The sequence below is a fragment of the Thalassophryne amazonica genome, chromosome 15, assembly GCF_902500255.1.
Source record: "Thalassophryne amazonica chromosome 15, fThaAma1.1, whole genome shotgun sequence".
NCBI classification, from domain to species: domain Eukaryota; kingdom Metazoa; phylum Chordata; class Actinopteri; order Batrachoidiformes; family Batrachoididae; genus Thalassophryne; species Thalassophryne amazonica.
Window position 1 is genome coordinate 3,448,948 of NC_047117.1, and position 25,624 is coordinate 3,474,571.

The 25,624-nt window shown below is 38.7% G+C and overlaps 1 protein-coding gene across 2 annotated transcripts; it reads right to left on the bottom strand.

The window, feature by feature from the left end:
• Positions 1 to 925: 925 nt before the first annotated feature.
• On the bottom strand, positions 926 to 18,574 carry LOC117526082 (homeobox protein OTX1 B-like). 2 transcript variants are annotated; one of them, XM_034188093.1, is made up of 4 exons: positions 18,441 to 18,574; positions 15,679 to 15,824; positions 3,720 to 3,871; positions 926 to 1,713 (listed from the first exon to the last, which is right to left on the bottom strand). In XM_034188093.1, the coding sequence occupies exons 2-4, from the start codon at positions 15,773 to 15,775 to the stop codon at positions 946 to 948; spliced, it is 1,017 nt and encodes a 338-aa protein (XP_034043984.1). In that variant the 5' UTR covers positions 15,776 to 15,824; positions 18,441 to 18,574; the 3' UTR covers positions 926 to 945. The 2 variants fall into 2 exon arrangements, with proteins under 2 accessions (XP_034043984.1, XP_034043983.1); XM_034188092.1 differs by lacking the exon at positions 18,441 to 18,574 and having other exon boundaries at positions 15,679 to 15,834.
• Positions 18,575 to 25,624: the final 7,050 nt, after the last annotated feature.

Consider the following 25,624-nt stretch of genomic DNA (forward strand, 5'->3'; position numbering starts at 1 on the left):
TTGATTTTTTTCAGTTATTTCAACTTAACTAGAGAGGTCTTGTGGCATTAACTCAGTTGAAAGTTAAAATAACTGAGTTGAAATAACTTTTAAAAACCTATGCAAATTATTACATCATTTTCTCTTGTTGAGGCAGCAGCTCCTTTTTAGAGTGATCAGTCAGTGTGAGCAGGCAGTTCCACCTGCTGCCCATTTTAAATACCAACTGTACCCTCTCCAGGAACCATGCATCCACCAGTTTTAATGTTGATTGGTCAAAACATTGGTGAGTTGTCCTGCAGGAACCATTTTCAAATGGTGCCACTAGGTGGCGTCACCGTGCTCTGGGTTGGACTTCAAGTGACAAAAAGCTCTTTGGACTTCTTAAGTTTGAAGACGACTTTATTAAAAAGACACGAAAGTACATCTTTCATATTTCATTGAACATCGTCATTACGTGTCTAAGTCACATTTTTTTCTTTCCTCTGCAAAGAACAAACAGAAAAATCTTTCACCATAGAAACAAGTGCTGCAACTCAGTTTCCAAAATCCGACACCCGCAAGCTGGACAACGAGGTTCTCAACAAGACAAAATTTGAAAATAAGAAAAAAGAAGATGAGCAACCTGAAAACCATAGCAGCATCATACTTTCTGAGAAAAAAGTCCTTAAAACACACATTTTTCAAGTTCCTTCAGATTTTTTTTTTCATCTTGAACAACAATTTCAAATTCAAAACGCCTTCACAATTATTAGTTTCTCTCAAGATCTGGAGCAGAAAAAAAATTCTGGTTGATTCAACACGTGAACATTCACTGCTTCAAATCTCTGCATCGTTCTCAAAGTATTAAAAAAAAGGGTAAAATCTCTACTAGGACTTTGAAGATCTTCAAAAATAAACCACCAAAGAAAAAAGTCTGTTAAAAGAGGAGAAGAAGCAGAAGAAGAAGAAGAAGAAGAAGAAGCGTCACAGCACTTGGAAACGCCATGACGCCTGGTCTTTGTAGTCCAAACAGTCGGTGGCGTTGAAGTTGAGTTTCCAGGCCGAAGCCGCCGTCTGCTCCTTGTAATCCAGACAGTCCGCGGAGTTGAACGTCAGGCCCGGAGCACCGTACGCCTGGTGGTGGTGCGGCGGGTGGTGGTGGGGGTGCCCAGCCGTCTGGCTGATGTGGTGGTGCGGGTGTCCTGACATGGATCCGCCCGTCATGGGGCTGAGCTGGTGCGGGTGGTGGTGGGAGTGCATCGGGGTCAGATACGAACCGCAGTCCACGCCGCCGAAATAGGAGCCTGACGCAGAAGCTGGGTAACCCTGGCTGTACGCTGCTGCCGCCACTGCCGCTGTTTGGCCGTAGGACACTGGGTAGGAGGCTGTTCCTCCAGTTGTGGTGGATGACGACACAGCACGCTGCATGCAGGAGGCGCTGGCGGGGGCAGCGGGGTCGGGCAGGGTCGGTGGAGCCGGGGCGGGAGAGATGGGCGCCGGACTCCAGATAGACGAGACCGGGGCGGTGACAGAGGTAGAGGTGGTGATCAGACCGGGACCGACGAGGCCGGAGGAGTTGGAGGAGGAGTTGGAGGAGGAGCTGGACACAGCCGGCGGGGTGAACTGACCGCTGCTCTCCGAGCCGGTGCTCTCTCGAGTCGGAGACGACTTCTTCTTCAGGGGTTTGACCTTCACGTTGTTGCTGCTTTGCTGCTGCTGCCGACATTTGGCTCGTCTGTTCTTAAACCAGACCTGAGGAAGGAGGAAAAGTCAGAGGTCACATGACACATCATACTGGACAGGAATTAAAAACCAGTCAGTACACTAGGTAGGCGTGGCTGTAGAACGTCCAGAGCCCCTCCCACTCTGTTGTCTGTTGGAGCCGTCAGTGTTTGTGATCCTGTCCGGGGTAAGCCCCGCCTGACGCCCTGTGACTCCTGGGGTAGGCTCCACCCCTTTGACCCAGGTACTGAAAATGAATGAATGAAAGTAAATATTTCCACGACTGTACGGTCACTTTGCAGTAACCCTGCTGACATCACTGTCACCACTGCGAGCTACCCTTACCAAAAAATAGTACTGATAAGTATATAAAAAGTAAACTAGAAGTATACTTGAAACATACTTGCATATACTACTTTTTGGTAAGGGTACAGCTGAAGCTCCGCCTTCCTCCATGTAGTGGTAAAAGAAAAGCTGTACTTTCACTGGTACTACTACTAGTACCACTACTGTTACTACTACTATTACTAATGCTACTACTACATCACTGTTACCACCACTACTACTACCACTACCACTACCATGCCTGTTGCTATTACTACTACTACTAAGGCTGCTTCTAACACCGTTACTACACCCACTACTACTACTACTACTACTACTACTACTACTACTACTACATCACAGTTACTACCAGTAGTAATGCTACTACAACAATGCTACCATCACTGTTGCTACCACTAGTACCACTATGGCTGCTAACAGCATTACTACTACTATGCCCAATATTAGTACTACATCATTATTTCCACCAATAGTACTACTGCTACTACTACGAGTACTACTACCATAACAGTTACTACCATCACTGTTACGACAACCCCAGTTCCAGTGAAGTTGGGACGTTGTGTAAAATGTAAATAAAAACAGAATCCAATGATTTTCAAATCCTCTTCAACCTATATTCAATTGAATACACCACAAAGACAAGATATTTAATGTTCAAACTGATAAACTTTATTGTTTTTGTGCAAATATTTGCTCATTTAGAAATGGATGCCTGCAACACGTTTCAAAAAAGCTGGGACAGTGGTATGTTTACCACTGTGTTACATCACCTTTCCTTCTAACAACACATCCATAAACCTCCTCTTTGGCCTCCCTCTTCTCCTCCTGCCTGGTGGCTCCATCCTCAGCATCCTTCTCCCTATATACCCTGGGTCCCTCCTCTGCACATGTCCAAACCATCTCAATCTCGCCTCTCTGACTTTGTCTCCAAACCGTCCCACCTGAGCTGTCCCTCTGATATGTTCATTCCTAATCTTGTCCATTCTTGTCACTCCCAAAGAGAATCTCAACATCTTCAGCTCTGCCACCTCCAGCTTTGCCTCCTGTCTTCTCTAAGCCGTACAACGTAGCTGGTCTCACTACTGTCTTGTAAACTTTCCCCTTCTTCAGTCGCAAATCACTCCTGCCACCTTTATCCACCCACTCCACCCTGCCTGCACTCTCTTCTTCACCTCTCTACCACACTCTCCATTACTTTGAACAGTTGACCCCAAATATTTAAACTCATATACTTTCACCACTTCTATTCCTTGTAACTGCACTATTCCACTGGGCTCCCTCCAATTCACACACATGCTCAGTCTTGCTTCTACTGACTTTCATTCCCCTTCTCTCCAAAGCATATCTCCACCTCTCCAGACTAGACTCAACTTGCTCTCTACTCTCACTACTGATCACAATGTCATCTGCAAACATCATAGTCCATGGGGACTCATAAAAAAATTTAAAGAAAATTCTCCAAACCAAAAGCTTTCATCACTAGTGTTGGTGGGGGTTTGTGCTGTACAAGCGCGATGCTCTAGCGTATGCTATCTTCATTATTTTGATAGCTCTTACAGATCATCAGATCTGACAATTGCTTTATTTTAACTGTTATTAAAGTGTCCAAATCTGCATTGACCTGACAGAGAAGGAATGCAGTAAACTGAAATCCACATTGGATGAGGACAAGTGGGAACTGCACTGACCTGGACTCTGGACTCAGGCAGGTTGATTTTCAGGGCCACCTCCTCTCTCATGAAGATGTCTGGATAACGCGTCTTAGCAAACAGTGACTCAAGGATGTCCAGCTGTGTCCGGGTGAAAGTGGTTCGCTCCCTGCGCTGCTTCCGTGGGTTGGCTGGAAAAACAGAATGTCATAATCAACATCATCATAATCCTCAACATCATCATTATCATCACCCTCATCATAAATGTCAACATCATCATTATCATCACCCTTATCATAATCATCAACACCATCATTATCATCACCCTCATCATAATCGTCAACATCATCATCATCACCCTCATCATAAACGTCAACATCATCATTATCATCACCCTCATCATAATCATCAACACCATTATTATCATCACCCTCATCATAAATGTCAACATCATCATTATCATCACCCTCATCATAATCATCAACACCATTATTATCATCACCCTCATCATAAATGTCAACATCATCATTATCATCACCCTCATCATAATCATCAACACCATTATTATCATCACCCTCATCATAAATGTCAACATCATCATTATCATCACCCTCATCATAATCATCAAGACCATGATTATCATCACCCTTATCACAATCAACATTATCATTATCATCACCCTCATCATAATCATCAACATCATCATTATAATCACCCTCATCATAATCATCAATATCATCATTAACATCAACATTATCATCACCACTATCATCACCCTCACCATTATCATCAACATTTTCAGTATCATCACCTTCATCATTATCATCAACATCATCATTGATTTTATCATTATCAATCAATCAATCAATCAATTTTTTTATATAGCGCCAAATCACAACAAACAGTTGCCCCAAGGCGCTTTATATTGTAAGGCAAGGCCATACAATAATTATGTAAAACCCCAACGGTCAAAACGACCCCCTGTGAGCAAGCACTTGGCTACAGTGGGAAGGAAAAACTCCCTTTTAACAGGAAGAAACCTCCAGCAGAACCAGGCTCAGGGAGGGGCAGTCTTCTGCTGGGACTGGTTGGGGCTGAGGGAGAGAACCAGGAAAAAGACATGCTGTGGAGGGGAGCAGAGATCGATCACTAATGATTAAATGCAGATTGGTGCATACAGAGCAAAAAGAGAAAGAAACAGTGCATCATGGGAACCCCCCAGCAGTCTACGTCTATAGCAGCATAACTAAGGGATGGTTCAGGGTCACCTGATCCAGCCCTAACTATAAGCTTTAGCAAAAAGGAAAGTTTTAAGCCTAATCTTAAAAGTAGAGAGGGTGTCTGTCTCCCTGATCTGAATTGGGAGCTGGTTCCACAGGAGAGGAGCCTGAAAGCTGAAGGCTCTGCCTCCCATTCTACTCTTACAAACCCTAGGAACTACAAGTAAGCCTGCAGTCTGAGAGCGAAGCGCTCTATTGGGGTGATATGGTACTATGAGGTCCCTAAGATAAGATGGGACCTGATTATTCAAAACCTTATAAGTAAGAAGAAGAATTTTAAATTCTATTCTAGAATTAACAGGAAGCCAATGAAGAAAGGCCAATATGGGTGAGATATGCTCTCTCCTTCTAGTCCCCGTCAGTACTCTAGCTGCAGCATTTTGAATTAACTGAAGGCTTTTTAGGGAACTTTTAGGACAACCTGATAATAATGAATTACAATAGTCCAGCCTAGAGGAAATAAATGCATGAATTAGTTTTTCAGCATCACTCTGAGACAAGACCTTTCTGATTTTAGAGATATTGCGTAAATGCAAAAAAGCAGTCCTACATATTTGTTTAATATGCGCTTTGAATGACATATCCTGATCAAAAATGACTCCAAGATTTCTCACAATATTACTAGAGGTCAGGGTAATGCCATCCAGAGTAAGGATCTGGTTAGACACCATGTTTCTAAGATTTGTGGGGCCAAGTACAATAACTTCAGTTTTATCTGAGTTTAAAAGCAGGAAATTAGAGGTCATCCATGTCTTTATGTCTGTAAGACAATCCTGCAGTTTAGCTAATTGGTGTGTGTCCTCTGGCTTCATGGATAGATAAAGCTGGGTATCATCTGCGTAACAATGAAAATTTAAGCAATACCGTCTAATAATACTGCCTAAGAGAAGCATGTATAAAGTGAATAAAATTGGTCCTAGCACAGAACCTTGTGGAACTCCATAATTAACTTTAGTCTGTGAAGAAGATTCCCCATTTACATGAACAAATTGTAATCTATTAGACAAATATGATTCAAACCACCACAGCGCAGTGCCTTTAATACCTATGGCATTATCATCAACATCATGATCAACATTATCATTATCATCAACATCATCATCAAAGAATAGTCCATCGTCATTATCATTAACATTATCATTATCATCAACCTCATTATCAAAAAACAGTCCATCATCATCATCATCACCATCAAAGAACAATCCAATCCTGCAACATCATCATCGCCATTATGATCCTGATCTACATTATCATATCATCATTACTGTATCATCATCTTAATACCCCATCACACTTATTCTGGATTAGCAGGAATCAAACAGAATCAGCCGGAATGGAACAATAAATCAAAATTCCGGCCACATTTGGGAGGGACGTCCAAACAGACAGGAATTCTTATACCCCGGGCACACATAGCCGGAATCACGCAGAGTGCCGTTGGACTTAGGAATCGGCGCAAATCCGAAAGGTGTCGGATTGCAGTTCCAAAACGTTCTGACAGCCATCTGCAGAAGTCCACACAATTGGTCAAAATCGGCTGGCTGCCCAGAGTGTGATGCACATGCTCATAATTCTCTGGGCGCCGTTGAGATGGGTCACTTATCTGACAGCGGTCCATGTGTTGTCTGAAGACCATCTAACTGCAATTTACATATTCTAATGGTGCCTAAACGGACCCAAAATGATTTGAGTGCATACGAGGGAACCTCGTGATGGATCTGGCAAGGTATACCTGCTTGAAGCTGTCCAGTGGCAGGCAGGCCCACATAGCATTATTCATACACACACACACACACACACACACACACACACACACACACACACACACACACACACACACACACACACACACACACACACACACACACACACACACACACACACACACGTGCACGCTTTGGTGTGCCATCCAGACATTTGGAGATCAGGCAGTCTGCAGCACCTTTTATGGCCGTCTGACAGCAGTCTGTGTCTTCTACATACGTTCTGGATGTGTTCTGACACTGCAGACCACACCTCTTTTCCTCCCGACTGTGTCGGATTATGGCAATATTTGCTGTATCGAGCATGTTTCCGGCACATTGTTGCTATGTGTGACGGGGGCTTTACAACTTTGTAGGAATGTTGTTAAAATACTCTGAATGTGCTTCAAACCTGCTTTGGATGATGCTTGCACATCCTGTGTGTATTCTCCGCCGTCACACTACAGACCGAATGCCATCCGAATGAAAGTTCAGCCCACATTCCGGAAGTGTCAAGGTGCATTCCAGGAAGTTGGACAGCATTCTGAGAGCAGTCTAAACAGTCAGGCAGATTCCTGTGGCTGCCCCAAATATTTTGCACATGAACGCACCACAAGCACACCTCGAGTGTTGCTGGGTCATTAAACCTCACTCGTTTGGCAGTGTAAGTGCAGTTGTCACATTCTCACTGCATTCTGACAGCTGTCCAGGTGATCCTAATGTGTTCCACCAACATTTGTACCACATTTAGGGGCTTAATGTGCACGAATCGTTCCCGGTGTGTCGCAGCACAGTCTGAGTAGTCAGGTGCCTGTCAATGGAATTCTTATTCCCTCCCAGATGTGGCACGAATTTTGATTTTTTTTTTACATTCTGCCTGATTTGATGGCTCATGCTGATTTGTACTAAGTGCGATGGGGGTATTAGCTTTCAAATGCAGTCCAGATGTAGTTGGACCACAGTAGTAATACAGTAATAATATTAAGAATTCAGTTTGAATGCCGTACGAGTGCGGCTCCGTTGCCACCTGAAGTCTGGTTGGAAGGCAGTCGAGGTGCACTCAAAGTGCATTCCGACACATTCGTGACACATTCGGGACATTCTGGCTGGATTTAACGTGGTTGACCATCTCAATATCCCCTTGAACCTGATCACTTCCGAATACTGTTGGGATGCCGGAGGAATATTTGGAATGCAGTCAGAATACAGTCTGAATGCTGTTCGATATTTGTCCACTTCGCCTGCACCATGAATGTTTTGAGCTTGACAAGAACATTCAGGCTGGCCCCAGGAATGGGTCCGACTGTTTGGAATACATTCAGACTACAGTCAGAGGTTTTGTAATGCACTTTGACTGTTCCGGATCATATGCTGGATTTCCATCCCAACGGCATTCCAGGCTCATTCCACCTCTAGTGTGATGGGAGTATAACCAATAACACCATCATGGTCATCAACTTCATCACTATCACCAACATCCTCTTTGTCATCAGTCCATCTTCATTATCATCATAACGCTCATTGTCATAATAATCATCATCAAAGAACAATCCATCTTCATCATCATCATCAAAAACAATACATCTTCATCATCAAGATAATCAAAGAGCAATCCAAAAGTTCTGGAGCCTAACCCAGGCAACCATACTATGTAACACAGGTTACACCCTGGGCAGGATGCTAGTCCATCACAGGGCCACATATAGATGGACAAACTCATTCACACTCACTCGAGTGTATGGTCAATTAAAAGCTTCCAATCACCAAACCTGCATGTCTTCGGAAGGAGGAGGAAGCCGGAGCTCCCGGAGGTAACCTATGAGAATACGATGAGAACATGGAAGCTCCACACAGAAAGGACCATGTGGGAAGCAAACCCACATGGTCATCTTGCAAACCCACATCTTCTTGTTGCGAGGCAACATTGCTAACCACTAAACCACCATGCCGCCTCATCATTATCTTCATCATCATCATCATCAAACAGTCCATCCCCATCATCAACAACATCATCACCACCAAAAAACAGTCCATCATCATCATCATCATCATCATCATTATCATCATCATCATCATCATTATCATCATCATCAAAGAACAGTCCATCATCATCATCATCATTATCATCATCATCAAAGAACAGTCCATCATCATCATCATCATCATCAAACAGTCCATCATCATCATCAAACAGTCCATATCCATCATCCATCATCATCAACATCACCACCACCAAAGAACAGTCCATCATCATCATCAAACAGCCCACCATCATCATCAACATCAAATAGTCCATGTCCATCATCATCATCATCAAAGAACAGTCGATCATCATCATCATCATCATCAAAGAACAGTCGATCATCATCATCATCAAAGAACAGTCGATCATCATCATCATCATCATCAAAGAACAGTCGATCATCATCATCATCATCATCATCAAACAGTCCATATCCATCATCATCAACATCACCACCACCAAAGAACAGTCCATCATCATCATCAAACAGCCCACCATCATCATCAACATCAAATAGTCCATGTCCATCATCATCATCACCAAAGAACAGTCCATCATCGTCATCATCATCATCATCATCATCATCAAACAGTCCATGCCCATCATCATCATCATCATCATCATCATCAAAGAACAGTCCATCATCATCATCATCAAAGAACAGTCCATCATCATCATCATCATCATCAAAGAACAGTCCATCATCATCATTATCATCATCATCATCATCAAAGAACAGTCCATCATCATCATCATCATCATCATCATCATCAAAGAACAGTCCATCATCATCATCATCATCATCATCATCATCATCATCATCATCATCATCATCAAAGAACAGTCCATCATCATCAACATCATCATCATCATCATCAAAGAACAGTCCATCATCATCAACATCATCATCATCATCATCAAAGAACAGTCCATCATCATCAACATCATCATCATCATCATTATCATCATCATCATCAAAGAACAGTCCATCATCATCATCAACATCATCATCATCATCATCATCATCATTATCATCAACATCATCATCAAACAGTCCATCATCATCAACATCATCATCATCAAAGAACTGTCCATCATCATCATCATCATCAAAGAACAGTCGATCATCATCATCATCATCATCAAACAGTCCATATCCATCATCATCAACATCACCACCACCAAAGAACAGTCCATCATCATCATCAAACAGCCCACCATCATCATCAACATCAAATAGTCCATGTCCATCATCATCATCACCAAAGAACAGTCCATCATCGTCATCATCATCATCATCATCAAACAGTCCATGCCCGTCATCATCATCATCATCATCATCATCATCATCATCATCATCATCAAAGAACAGTCCATCATCATCATCATCATCATCATCAAAGAACAGTCCATCATCATCATCATCATCATCATCATCATTATCATCATCATCATCAAAGAACAGTCCATCATCATCATCATCATCATCATCATCATCATCATCATCAAAGAACAGTCCATCATCATCAACATCATCATCATCATCATCATCATCATCATCAAAGAACAGTCCATCATCATCAACATCATCATCATCATCATCATCATCATCATCATCATCATCATCATCAAAGAACAGTCCATCATCATCAACATCATCATCATCATCATCATCATCATCATCATCAAAGAACAGTCCATCATCATCATCATCAAAGAACAGTCCATCATCATCATCAACATCATCATCATCATCGACATCATCATCAAACAGTCCATCATCATCAACATCATCATTATCATCATCATCATCAAACAGTCTGTGTCCATCATCATCATCATCAACATCATCATCACCAAAGAACAGTCCATCATCATCATCATCACCAAAGAACAGTCCATCATCATTATCATCATCATCATCATCATCAAACAGTCCATGTCCATCATCATCAACATCATCATCATCATCATCATCATCATCATCACCATCATCATCATCATCATCAAACAGTCCATGTCCATCATCATCATCATCATTATCATCATCATCATCAAACAGTCCATCATCATCATCACCAAAGAACAGTCCATCATCATCAACATCATCATTATCATCATCATCATCAAACAGTCCGTGTCCATCATCATCATCATCAACATCATCATCACCAAAGAACAGTCCATCATCATTATCATCATCATCATCATCATCAAACAGTCCATGTCCATCATCATCATCATCATCATTATCATCATCATCATCATCATCATCAAACAGTCCATCATCGTCAACATCATCATCACCAAAGAACAGTCCATCATCATCATCATCATCATCATCATCACCATCATCATCATCATCAAACAGTCCATGTCCATCATCATCAACATCATCATCAGAAAGGTTTAACTCTCTGCACCTTCTATAGTCTGCAGGAGAAACCAGGGAACATCAATTCTCACAACTAATGTTTGAGAGCACGTATCAAATTTCTACACTATCATAGAGAAACCTTCATTAAACTGTATTAAAATGTCTGCGATAATATTCTTTAATGTTTGTTTATAAAAGAAAAAATACTGACAATTTAATTTAAATTGTTTTCAGTGTCATTGTCAGTGATCCCAACCATTCTGTGTTGACTTGAGCTTTAATGAATTTATCGATTGTTTTTAATGTCCAATCACAACATGTCTTGCCGTCTATGCTAATAAGTGTTCATCCGTTAGCATTAGCATGTGATCCAGTTTAGCAAATACACTAATTACCTCCGTTAAGGAAGTAATGTTTTTGGTCCAATTTCACAAAGTTAAGAAAGGATGTGAATTAAGTTTTTGGAGAGATGCAGCTTATGATGAGGATGAGTTGATTCAAGTGATTTATTTATTTATCCTTTATTTATACAGGCAGTCCTTTGAGACTCAACGCCTCATTTGCAAGAGAGACCTGTGTCACATATACAAACTAGAAGCACTCAGAGAGTGCAAACCTCCACCAAGGCCATGGGGTCACTGACGCCATAACATCTACACGCCGTGGAATCACTGAACCTAAAAAAGTCTAACAATGATGTTTTCACAGTAGTAAAAAGAGTTTCATCTGCTGTGACTGGATAGCATGTATCCTTAGCGCTTGGCATCACAGTTTATTGCAACTTGCACCTTTTCCAGAAGCTACTGTCATCTGAGCACTGATATTGATATTGCATGTGCTTATAGACAAAAACAAATAAGAGACAAAATTCAATTTATTATTCAACTAAACTGCAAAAATATGATTTTTTTTTAACATTTATGAAACACTTCTCTACACAAGGCCATAGGGTCACTGACCCTAAAGAGATTCCCTCCTTGGCACAGTGATCTATTTCTTTTTGTCTCTTTCTCTAAAATTGTATATAATAATCATTAGATTATTAATATATAAACAAAAATAAATTTAAGAAATATTACAATTTGAAAACAAATGCACCCGAACGTGATGACAGCTGCAACTGCTTCATGCTAACTTTTAACATTGAAAATGCCATAGACATGCTAACGCGTTAGCATTGGGATCTGGATCGTGATCCAGATCACCACTAAAATTTAATCACTTGTTCCTCTTGTCATTTCCAACCACGCCACAAAATTTCATCAAAATCCATTCAAAACTTTTTGAGTTATCCTGCTGACAAACAGACAAACAAACAAACAAACCTGACCAAAAACATAACCTCCTTGGCGGAGGTAATTACAACATTTCCAAAAAACAGTAATTACAACAACACTGGATAAAATATTTATTTATTTATTGTTTATTTGATGAGGACAATGCACATTGATGAACACTTTGTACATTTTCATGCCTTAGTGTAAATATGCCAGATTTAGCTAAAAGCTACTTTCCACAACAACAAACAATTACAATAAATAAATTAAAACAAAACATGAGATTATGTACAATACATCTCACCTGTGTTGACAGGTTTGATTGTTTTTGAGCCATTTTTAAAGCTCATTTTTAAAAGCACTTAGGGTGGGACTGTCTCATATCCTTGTTGGAAGGCTGTTCCAGTTTGTCCAACCCTTCACAGAGATGGTGTTTGTCCTGTGGCAGTTCATCTGAGGGGCACCTCACAGTCCCCCCTAGAAGCAGACCGAGTCCTGAGGTTAGGATCTCTATGTCTAATAAATTCCTCCAGAGGAGGAGGGGCTAGGCCATGGAGAGTTTTGTAGATGAGACAAGCACGCTTAAACATTATAAAGTTGGTAAAACTTAAAAGATGGTATTTCTCCAGAATTTCACAGTAATGAGTGGAATATGGCTTTTTGGCAAACACTTTGATGGCTTTTTTATAAAGTTGCTCTAAAGGTTTTAGTACTGTCATACCAGCAAATGACCATGTTGTGCAGCAATATTCAATATGAGACAGGATCATACAATGAAGGTACGATCTGGCAGCATCAGTTGAAATACAAAGCCTGATTTATTTAAGGTTTTGAAGGTTAAATTTTACAGTGTTGACAACTTTTTTTTTTTTACATGTTTTTTGAAGGAAGATGATTCCTACTTGAAACGGTATCCCATTTCAAGTACCTCTCCACCTATCGACACTTTGAGACTGTTCTCTAGTGGTCTTTTTGAAAATGTCATACAAACTGTTTTAGTTGTGTTAAGCATCAGGTAGTTATCATTAAGCCAGTCTTGTACCTTGTTTAAAATATTGGTAAGTTTGTAAGATATTATATCAGTTGTAGAACCATAGGTGTAAATGACTGCATCGTCTGCATACATACGTATATCACAAATACAACAGCATTAAATAAAATATCAAACTAAAAAGCAGCATTTTCCTACAGACACACTATCATCCAGACAGAGTTCCTCCAGGACTCTGTCACTCTGGTTTGAAGGGAGACATCCCCGACCAAAGAGGAACTCCCACATCACCTGGCCATGTGGCAGAAACAAACCAGTTGCCAATCAACATATTTACAGACATCGTGTCACCTGAAGACAACAAGCTCCACAGCTTGGCTCAGTGACACCATGGTGCTGTGGATCACACAGTTCGGGTTCGATTCTTCAGGGGAACTTATATTTTTACACGTTCCTTACAAATTACACACACACACACACACACACACACACACACACACACACACACACACACACACACACACACACACACACACACACTGGTGTTAGTCGTGGGCATGAATTTGTTTTCTACTCTCGCTGGAGGTCTGTGTGAGGTCAGGTGTGCCCCCCCCACTCAGGTTCCAGGCCCGCCCATTTCCCATTTCACCAAACGTCACCACTCCACAAACTGAAGCATCAAACAGCTGTTTGGAACACAATTCAAAAGTCATGCTCTTCCCTTTAAGAAATTGAAGTATTTATGTTCATAAAGTGTGCGAATGACAGAAGATAACTCATTAGTGACGTCACAAAACACTCTCAGATCAATACATCACCCTCTCATAAAAACAACATAAACTAGAGCACCGTGCTCGTAGCACAAACCTCTGCCAACACTAGTTTCAAACTCCACAAAATTTTACCTTGGAAAAAATTTTCAAGGTCAAAGTCCTGTTAGAAGTGACTTTTCATAAGATAAATTAGATGTGATCAAATGTCAGGAGGATGTATTTAGTTCATGCACTTGAATAACAGTGTTTTTTGTGGTGTTGTCAGGGTTTTTCCCTACTTTTTTGGTTTTTGAATTTTTTTCCTCACTTTCAAATATGGGAGTGCTTGGGGCACGTTTGATTAAGATACAATGTAAAATATACATTAAATAGGATTTTCAATGTTAAATTTAAATGACCTCAAAATCTGTAATCTGGATCAGATCCAGATCAAACTTTGTCAGTTGATAGTGAGTACCAGTCTGCACAGCACTATCAAATATGAGAGTGATTGGTGCACATTTGATTATAATATAATGTAAAATATAGATTAAATGGGGTTTTCAATGTTAAATTTAAATGACCTCAAAATTTGTAATCTGAATCAGATCAGGATCAAAAAGGTATCGTCCTACATCACGCTCTCAAATATAAAAGAATTATCTTTTTTTATCTTTTTGACAGAGATATGAATTCTTGAAAATTAATTCAGTGTTAAAGTTAGGGATTTTCCCAATTTTCCTATATTTTTCCTGACTTTGACCTTTGACCTATGACCTTGAAAATTGAATCAGTTCTTTCCTATCAGGATATGAACCTTCAGTAAAAATTTCATAACAATATATGAAACATTGTGGGCTACAGGCTGTTCACAATCGGGTGAAAACCTCCAACTTCGTTGGCGGAACTGTGACTACTGACTCCAGTCTCCCCTAATAATAATAATAATAATAATAATAATAATAATAATAACAAAAATAGGAAACATTTTAGAACCAGATATAGATCCAGTTCCCACCCTGGAACATCATCAACATTTAAGCCATTCTGTTTTATATCAATCAATATTTCTGTCATAAAACTCAGTAAAGAGACAAACCAGAACATGTCTTCAACAAAACCAACAACCCAACAGGTCTGGGTTTGTTCCCCCCTCTGCATCAGGACCACGTGAGCATTAAAGACGTGGCACATGTTGTTTTCATATTTAAAAAAAAAAAAAATCAATATGTGCCTTAATGTTTGAATCTGAGAGGGAAGGAGAAGAAATACAATTCTTGTCCAAATCTGAATCACCATCAAAATCTCTGAAGATTTTTGTTCCCCTCTTTTACAGCAACAAAGGTTTATTAAAAAAAAAAAAATGAAATAACAAATAAATGCACAAACAGGATTTTTTTCTTTTGCAGTAATTCGCCTATAACCGCAAATAATGTCATAATGTTAAGTAAAATCTATTAATGACTGGTTCAAACTGTAACGCTCCTTCTGCAGTAAACGAAACTTTCAGCAACTTCTCTGCTTAAAACATTTGTGTTTGGGTCGTGGTTCCGTACCGGGGTATCCCACAGTAGGGTGCAGCAGGTCCATGGCGGCTCCGCTCAGGCCCAGTCCGTTCATCCCGTACGGGGCCTGTTTGAGGTAAGACATCATGCTGGATCAGGGCCGGCAGAGGTTCGGGTCCCGGGGCTCGGGTCGATCCCTGCACAGACACAAACCTGGTGAGTCCGACTTAAGAGTAAAATAAAATAAAATGAAAAGTCAGGAAACAAATATCAATAATGAGACAGAACTCTTTGTTTGTGGACAGTTTGTCATAACTCTCCAAACATTCAGAAGTTAAAATGTGTGTGAAACAGAAAATACACTGAGAATTTATCTGATCTTAAATCTGCCATATGTAAAAAAAAATTACTAAACAAACGGATAAAACAATAGTAAATGCATTTATATGACATGAAAATAAATAAATCCGTAATCAGGGAAAAATACTGTTTTTTAAAAAGTACAAAACAATTTGGCACAACAAACGCACTGCTGCAATAAAATATAAATCACACTTCTGCCTAATAAAAGTGTTATATAAAATAATCAAGTCCCTAATGCTTCACATTTGTCAGATTTAGCCTCTAAATTGCGCGATTAAAGTTAATCTTAACAAAGTAAAGTAAGTGTCTCTTAAACATGAAAACTGGGAAACTTTATCATATATGTCACTGTACAAAATTAATGAATCTACACATGGCGGAATAAATTTGAAAGTAAGACTCATTTGAATTGAAAAACCGCAAAAAACAATTTGAAAGTGGGAAATGTGTCCAAAATCTAATGTTAAAAGCCGAGGTGCATCTCGGCACTGTATTAACCGAGAAATTAGGCCTGAATTTATCTGCCTCTGATGAAAATAATATTTTCTGACGTTTGCTGCTCTCACACAGCTTAGTGCGCTTCAACATTTATTCAGAACCGGATAAAAGCCTCGTCCTCGGGATGAGATTATCGCTCAGATCGTCGTTACATTTTAATTAATTCAGTAAGTCACAATTAAATGGACCACTTGCTTCATTTACTGACGTCAGTTTTTTTCTCAGAAAAACACGATTTGTGCAGAAAACTAACAAGAACATTATTATGATGACATCATCACATCGGTATAAATATATATATATTTTTACTACGAACTTCTCTTTTCTGTTCCCCTTTTACTCAATCAAATGTTACTTATTTATAATTATACACTTTTTAGAAACATTCTAAAGGGCACCACTATCCTTTAATCATTTGTAGAGTGCGTTTAATGCAGCAATGATTGAAATCAAAACTTTAAATTACTGCATTTATGTTCCATCTTTTTCGAAGATGCCTCACATCGATGTTAGCCCGTTGGCTGTGAATCGAACCCAAGACGTTCTGGTTATATGCTCTCTTTTTTTCTTGTTGCTATTAATTTGAAATGTTTTATATATATATATATATATATATATATATATATATATATATATATATATATATATAAAGTATAAACTGTAAGTATATATATATATATATATATATACTTACAGTTTATACTTTACTTACAGTTTTGTGTACTGGTTCCAAGATTGCTGGTTTCGGAGTCACGTGGTTCCGAGGTCTCGAGAAACCATTACAGTTTAAAAATACAGTCTGAAAATATCTGAAATGTTTTTGTAATTTAGATAAACGATTTCCTGATCTGACTGAAAATGTTAAAAGTATATATTAAATACTTCAACCGTCCAAAAATCCTCCAACTGTTTACTTTTCCCACTGCAGAGCTTCACTTTTTGTGTTGAACAAATTGTAACATAATTATTATTTTTTTAAAAGAATATTTCCCTTGTAATTGAGTTGGTTACTTGCTTGTGTCCGCAGGACTCCGGAAGGCGCAATGAAAATGCAACATTTCCACAAACAGCGTGCAGCAGCGCAAACACGCGATGTAAATGCGTCAAAACTGTGTGCAAATGAGGCCCATTACAATAGAGATGAGATCGGCGAAGACAATCAGCACGCAGATTCTTATCAACGCAAACACAAAGACACAAATCCATCTGAAACCGCTCAAATCAGCCACACACATCAGGGACATCACGTACTGTGACTTTGTTCAAATTATTTGAGGAACACTTCATTTTTTCTGATCTATGACCAATATACTATAATTTATAAATAGGCCTACTACAAAACACATTGATCAATAACAGTGCGTTTAAAATGTCATATGCATATCTTTTAAATTAATTTGTGGTTGTGTTGGAAAGCTTTTAAACAATTAAAAACTTCAAAAAATTTCATTGAGTGTTAATAATGCAATATGCAAAAGACAAATTAATAATGAAATATCTTGTTTTCACTCTAAATATTTATTGTGTGATGTCGGAACAGACGCTTTGGAAAAGTAGCATAAAAGTTGTTAATCAAGATTTTTTTCAACATTTGAAACAAAGCAATTGATTTTTTAATACTTTGAAAATATCAAAAGGAAGCTTTCAATACCGCAGTAGGAAAAATATTATGACTTAATAAAGTTTCCCACTTAAATTTAAAGTAGTTAATGAAAAAAGACGATGTTTTTAAGGCTCCTTAATGTTTAATTTCAAGATTTTGCGCTTTTGTATGTTGCAACTTCGCTTTAATCCGTTTAAAAGACACAAACAAATAGTTCGTAAAGTTTTATAGCGAGGATAGAAAAGCAACAGTTAATAAACGAAACTGTTTTTTGGGCTAAATATCTACAAATGTCAGACTGTTTAATCGAGACAATAAATAAAACAGGGAATGCATTCAGAGTTCTTACCTTTTTCAACTTCTTTTTGATATTCCGTTAAGTCAAAGTAATGAGATCCAAAGTTTGACAAATATCCACAGAAAGTTTGTTCTGTTTTTTGGAAAAAGTAAAAAAAAAAAAATAAAACTTCAGCAGCTCACATCTGTTCACTCACAAAAAAAAAAAAAAAAAAAAAAATTCTAAGCGCAAACATCGCAAATAAAAATGAAAAAGAAAAACATAATGCGCGTGTTTTCAGCTCCTCCGCAGTGCGCGCGCTCTGCCCGCTGTTGACGGATGATTGACGCTCATCTCCGCGCGCCTCGGCTCTATGAGAGAGAAAAACGACCAATCACAGCGCTCCGCGGCTGGAAGGGGCCGGGGACACAGCCAATCAGAGCACAGGTGGGACGAGGAAAGATCCGCTCCTTTCGCGTGAACACGTCACGTGACGAAAAGTGAAAAGTTCGAGTGAGAAAGTCGAACAGCGATACAAAAAATAAATAATAATAACGACTTAAAAAGACAAGTCGTTATTATTATTTATTTTTTGTATCGCTGTTCGATATATATATATATATATATATATATATATATATATATATATATATATATATATATATATATATATATATATAATTGAAACTAAATTTGAAAGTTAAATGTATTTATTTAAATATTAAATACGAAATTAATTTACTTAGTTCGTTAAAACTTTGAGAAGAAATATAATTTAAGAATTTTTTATGGGAAGAAGTCTGTAACTGCATTTATGATTTTTTTTTTTTTTGGGCGTTTTACTTCAATGACATTATACCAGAAACACAGACAGATAAATTTACACAAAATGAAATCTGTGAAGATTCTAGTTTTCACGTGTACATTTATTATAAGTCAAAGTTCTGTGATATAACTGTCTAAAATCCAGACTAGAGGAATAATCCAGTCTGGAGGACAGTGTGTCTGTTCAGATGGTGAAAAACCATCTGGATGAGCACTGACTAGAGAGCACACCATCCAGGGCATTTCAAAATAAAAGTTTGTGGGTTTTGTTTTTTATTTTTTACCCTGTGCAGTATGAAAAAAGTCACACGAACTACTGTCAGCATCAACAAACTGCAAACAAATACTACTACAACTACTACTACAGTTCAGTCTGTGGCCCCCATTAATAGGTATAAAAATTATTGAATAAATGAAGACGTGCACTCAGAGAGCACAAGACGAACGGTGGATGAAATTTAACCTCTCGTGTAAGAGAAATAAATGTAATAAATACTGGCAGTTTTTTTTTTTTTTAATCTTTTTAAGGTTTTTAAGGAGTTGTGGTTGAACTAAGATTTCAAATGGACAGACATTCGTTTTGGGGGGTGGGGGGCACTGATCCCAAATTTCATCAGTATAAGTCTGTAAATACAGAGATCAGGCGTCCTAAAGAGGTGTGAGGGGCTTCAGTTTGGAGAACAACATGTAGAACAAGAAGGTTTGACCTGCAGCTGGAAATAGAAAAAATAAAAATCAAATCAAATAAAAACCTCCAGTGACATAAAAAAAACTCGGTAGAAACGCTTGACTTTCAGTATGATGTAGCTTTAAAAATGTTAAACTTCTCTAACAGAAGCACTCATCATCACTTTTACAGCCAGTTGTCTTTAGACAGTCAGCAGATGGACAGAAGAACATCCCTGAAGATCTTTTGTAGCTCAGTGAACTCTTTACAGTAGGATGTCCTCAAAAACCGAGTGAGTGAGCACAAAGGACATGAGTGAGGGAAGCCACCAAGACATCCAAGTGGCTGTAACTGGAGATACTTTTTTTTTTACTGTTTCTTCAGTCACAGAAGGAGACATATGAAATCTGGGCACATGAGCGACTGGAGTTTATCACCAGTGTTTGCGTGTTTGTCTTCCAGATGTTATCACCTGATCTCACTAAGCATGATGGAATGATCAATCTAATGAAGAGGAAGAAGACCTTAACCTGTGGTGTTGACCAGGATCTGCACGTGGACTCGGGATCATCTACCTCTTTGACACAGTCAGATAGAAGATTGTCTGAGTGTTTGGAAACCTGTCCTACAACATAGTGGTGAAACTCGGTCCAAGTCCCAGTAACTGTCTGGAATTCATTCATTCATTGAGATGCGATTTAATTAATGTTGCTGCATTATGAGGAATGATAATGACACATGTTCAGGACAGATAATTGATGGTTCAAGTGACATCATCATCTTCATCATTATTATGATGCTGACATATTTAAATCGACCTGCCTTGATCTTCTTGAAGTAAACATCCATTTTCAATTTAGAATTTAGAAGCTTCAGAACTGAACCTTGATGTGTCTGATTCATCTGGATGGAGCCTTTAACTGCTGTCAGTTATGAAAGTTTTTTTATTGAAATCTCCATAATTCATAATGATCCAAAAAGTGCCAAAATTAAAATAATACAAGATAAAATAAAGTCTGGGGTCCCCTGCTTGCCCCAATGACCCAATCTCAGATGAGCGGTTGAAGGTGAGTGAGTGAGTGAAAAAACTGAGATAACAAACAAGGATTTCTAAAATTTTATTTTTAAACTAAAAGTCAAATTGTTGACATGAAAGCTTAAAATTTTGATGAATGTCTTTAATTCATCTTTTTGAAGCCATGTGATGTTTTTTTTAAGTGTTTGATGTAATAAATTTGAATTCTGAAAGTTTCAATAAAAACCAGACAAAAAGCCAAATTACAGAAACTTTCTCAATCAGAATAATGAGACAAAAATGTCAAATCTTTTGACATTGCAAGTTAAATATATGAGCCAATGATTAATTGTGAAACTGTGGAAGATTTATGAGCACAAGAAAGTCAGTATCATCTCCAGATATTAGACTAATACATTTATTTTCAAATAAATGCAAATTTTTGAACCATTATTCACAATATAGATTAAAAAAACTCCCCAAGTTTGATTTTGAAAAGTCCCAATTAAATTTAACTTCAAGTTAGTTTAAAGAATTTTTCTTCTTCTGTGGTGTAAACGGGCTCCATCTTGTGACAGTGTTGTTTTCCTCTGCTTATTTTTTTTACTAGTTGTTGTTTACAACGTTGCCCTGGAAACCACTTGTACATCAGCTGTAACAGAAGTTTGATTGACATGTCGAGCAGAAGCAGGAAACAGGAAGTAACTGGGTACAGTGTGTGAGGCTGTCAATCACAGGCCTGTGGCTCCTCCCCTCTCATTAAGAAGGCAAACAGTGAAGGAGGGGAGGATGATGAGGAGGGAGGAGGAAGAAATCAGACACCAGGGCCGGCTGACCCCACCCCAACCCACCAGGAGCGTGTGTGTGTGTGTGTGTGTGTGTGTGTTGGGGGGTTAACTTCCAATCCTTTTAGGATTAGGCCCCCCCTTGTTCTGTTCTTGGCTCTTTCACTCTGCTGGCCCTCAGGCGGTCACGTTAAAACTTGCATGGCTGCTCATTCACGTATCTCGAACAAAGTAGAGCAGCTGTAACCATGCGAGCGGCGGCGAGGCGCTCAGGAATGCACCGAATCTGCTCGACCACACCCGCTCTGTGCAAAAAACAACAAATAACCACAAAATATGACAGTTTACAGAACATTTCCCAAGACAAAAATCAAACACGAGCACTGCCTGCTTTAAAGTGCGTACCTCTGCCAGGGCCCAAAAAGGCTCCAGGCCATCACGTGACATAAAACTTCAGCCGTCTGCTGTCATGTGACAGGTGTCTGTGTGAAACCAGACTTCATGTCAGCTAGAATTTGATTGGACAGTTTGAAAGTGGGTGAGAGAAAGTGAAGACTGCACCGCTTTGAACGCATGATAACATTAGAAATGTGTTTGCTCCTCCACACCTCCAAGGTCGAGCCCACAATGACGCAGAAAGGAGAAATAAAAATTTTTTTTTGCTCTGATTGTCAAAGGTCAATCACTGGGGTCAAAGGTTGGATAGATCTTGTTGTTTCACCATTAAACCAGGTGACAGCATCCTTAATGATGCTCCACTGAAAAAAACAACGAAAAGCGGCTCCACACTGAACCTTTCAGTGTTTTGTATCTCAGGATATATGATATATTTTATACCATCAAAAGGTTCTACAAAGAAAGAACCATTTCAGAGCGTTCACTGCAGAGGACTCCCAGGGTTCTTCGTTGTTCAAAATGATTCTGTGCATGCATCCAGAAAGTATTCATTAGTAGTTCACGTTTTCCACATTTTGTTATGTTACAGTCTTATTCCGAAATGGAGTAAATTAATTTTTTCCTCAAAATTCTACTCACAACACCCCATAATGACAACATGAAAAAGTTTTTTATTTTGAAATTTTTGCAAATTTATAGAAAAAAAACAACAACAAAACCCCACAAAATGAACTAATAAATCACGTGTCCATAAGTATTCACAGCCTTTCCTCAATACCTTGTTGATGCACCTTTGGCAGCAATTTCAGCCTCAAGTCTTCTTGAATATGATGCCACAAACATGTGCCTTTTACTAAGAAGTGGCTTCTGTCTGGTCACTCTACCATACAGGCCTGATTGGTGGATTGCTGCAGAGATGGTTGTTCTTCTGGAATGTTCTCCTCTCTCCCCAGAGGAATGCTGGAGCTCTGACAGAGTGACAATCAGGTTTTTGGTCACCTCCCTGACTAAGGTCCTTCTCCCCCGATGGCTCAGTTTAGATGGGCAGCCAGCTCTAGGAAGAGTCCTGGTGGATCTGAAGTGCTGTGAATACTTTCCAGATACATCATAGAACCGTAAAGAAGGTTCCGTCAGTTTCACAAAACTTTTATCAACTCATTTAGCCACATTTTTAACCATTTAATTTTTTTTCAATTTATTTTCATTTATATAGCGCCAAATCACAACAAAGTTGCCTCAAGGCACTTCACACAAGTAAGTTCTAACCTTATCAACCCCCAGAGCAAGAACACAGGCGACAGCGGTAAGAAAAACTCCCTCTGATGAATTGAGAAAGAAATGTCAAGCAGACCAGACTCAAAGAGGTGACCCTCTGCTTGGGCCATGATACAGACACCAATAAACAATACAGGAAATTATATAGGAAATTTGGGGAGTTTTTGGGAGTCCATGCCAGTGCACAGGATGGGAGGTTTGCAGAAGAAGACACCCACTCCCATCTCTGGATGGAGCCACACCTCAAACAGAGAGAAAAAACAGAATCAGGCATCAGAAAGACAAAAAACATAGTATAATTTGTCAGCATTAAGCAACAAGAAAATCAGAGGAAATACTAAGGTGATCGCCGGCCACTAGACCTGAACTTCACTAAAAGACCCAGAATTTAGATAAAGTTGAGGCCGCGGCACGCTCCGTTTACTAATAAAATTAATTAAAAGAGTAAAAAGCATAGTAACATACTATGTCAGTATGCTAGCCATGCAAAATGGAAAAAAAGTGCGTCTTAAGTCTGGACTTGAAAGTCTCCACAGAATCTGACTGTTTTATTGATGCAGGGAGATCATTCCACAGAACAGGGACATGATAAGAGAAAGCTCTGTGACCCACAGACTTTTAAATCAATAACTATTATTAATCAGAGAGATGAACTGGGGTTTGCAGCCAAGTTTCTGTATGTGACTATTATCCATCCTCACATGAACAAAAACAGAGAAATAACTAGAGCACCCAGTGGTGTCAAAAGTACACACATTTGTTACTTAAGTAGAAGTATAGATACTGCAGTTTAAAAACACTCTGGTAAAAGTTGAAGTATCAACTTGACCTCTTTACTCAAGTAAAAGTGAAAAGGTATGTGCTCCAAAACCTACTTAAAGTATAAAAAAATAAAGTAACCTTTAAAAAAAAAAAAGAAAAGTAGATGCCACTATATGAATTGAAAGCTTATTTAAAATCTGATTCGTTCTACATGTGGCCCAAGACCCAAAACCCAAAATTACCCCCCAACACCACCTGCATGAAAATGTTTCAATTCTAGAAGCTCTGAATTGCAATCTGGGACTATTCCAGACAATAAACTGCAGTGAATGCAGCATCCATTTAGTGAAGGAAAAAAAAACAACACAACTTTCCTTATTCAAATTCATTCCAGTAGTATTCTGCTCTTACGATTGAAGCAACAGGACCTTCGTGGCCGGGACGACAGTGGGGATCGAACCCACGCGGCTCGTACAAAAGACCGTTCCTCTACCAGGTCAGCCAAATGAAAAAGCTAGCGGGAACGTCTTTTCAATTGGGACCCGGGACTTTCATCCTGCTCTTACTAGGATGCAGCAGTTTTCTAGTTTGTCAGATAGTTCTGGAGGAAATCACTGAAGAAATTAACACAGAAAATATGGTTTGACTGAAACAAACTGTCATTAAACTTAAATAAAACATATATATATATATATATATATATATATATATATATATATATATATATATATATATATATATGTTTTATAGATCATATATATATATATATAAACATTAAACATATATATATATATATATATATATATATATATATATTATATATATGTTTAATGTTTATAGATCATATATATAATATATATATATATATAAGCCAAGAGTAACGAGGCTGTTTGTTTTAAAAATGTAAGGAATAGAAAGTACAGATACTTGTGTGAAAATATGAGTAGAAGTCAGAAGTAGGCAGAAAAATAAGTAAAGGAGTAAAGTATAGATACCTAAAAAGTGTACTTAAGTACAGTAACGAAGTATTTGTACTTCATTACTTGACACCTCTGAGAGCACCACACTTGTAAGCCAAAACCTCCGCTAACACCGGGTTCCAATTCCACAAATGTTACCTTGGAAAAGATGTTAAAGTCAAAGTTCCATTAGAAGTGAGTTCTCATAAGAAAAATTAGATGTGATAAAATGTCAGGATGTATTTAATTCATGCAGTTGAATCAAAGTTTTTTTTGTGGTGTTGTCAGGTTTTTTGTTTCAATTTTTTTTTCCATTTGAATCATTTTTCAGATAATTTTCACAGAACATTGGTTTTCTCTGCCGTGCACTATTTGTCATTGCTTTTTGGCACTTGATTTTAAATCCACAATCCTGATCAGATCTGGATCAAACTTTGTCAGTAGATAAAGGATACCACCCTACATAATGCTCTCAAATATGAAAGAAATTAGTTTTTTTCACAGAGTTATGAATTTTTGGAAATTTGTTCTCTGTTAAAGACAGAGATTGTTCCTATTTTCCAAGATTTTTC

What these genes read in the sequence shown, in the direction of transcription:
- LOC117526082 (XM_034188093.1), bottom strand. Translation starts at nt 15,775, where the DNA reads ATGATGTCTTACCTCAAACAGGCCCCGTACGGGATGAACGGACTGGGC. An exon ending in CCCTACTGTGGGATACCCCG is followed by an intron (nt 3,872 to 15,678) that starts GTACGGAACCAC and finishes CTGTTTTTCCAG; the next exon opens with CCAACCCACGGAAGCAGCGC. An exon ending in TGCCTGAGTCCAGAGTCCAG is followed by an intron (nt 1,714 to 3,719) that starts GTCAGTGCAGTT and finishes CTCCTTCCTCAG; the next exon opens with GTCTGGTTTAAGAACAGACG.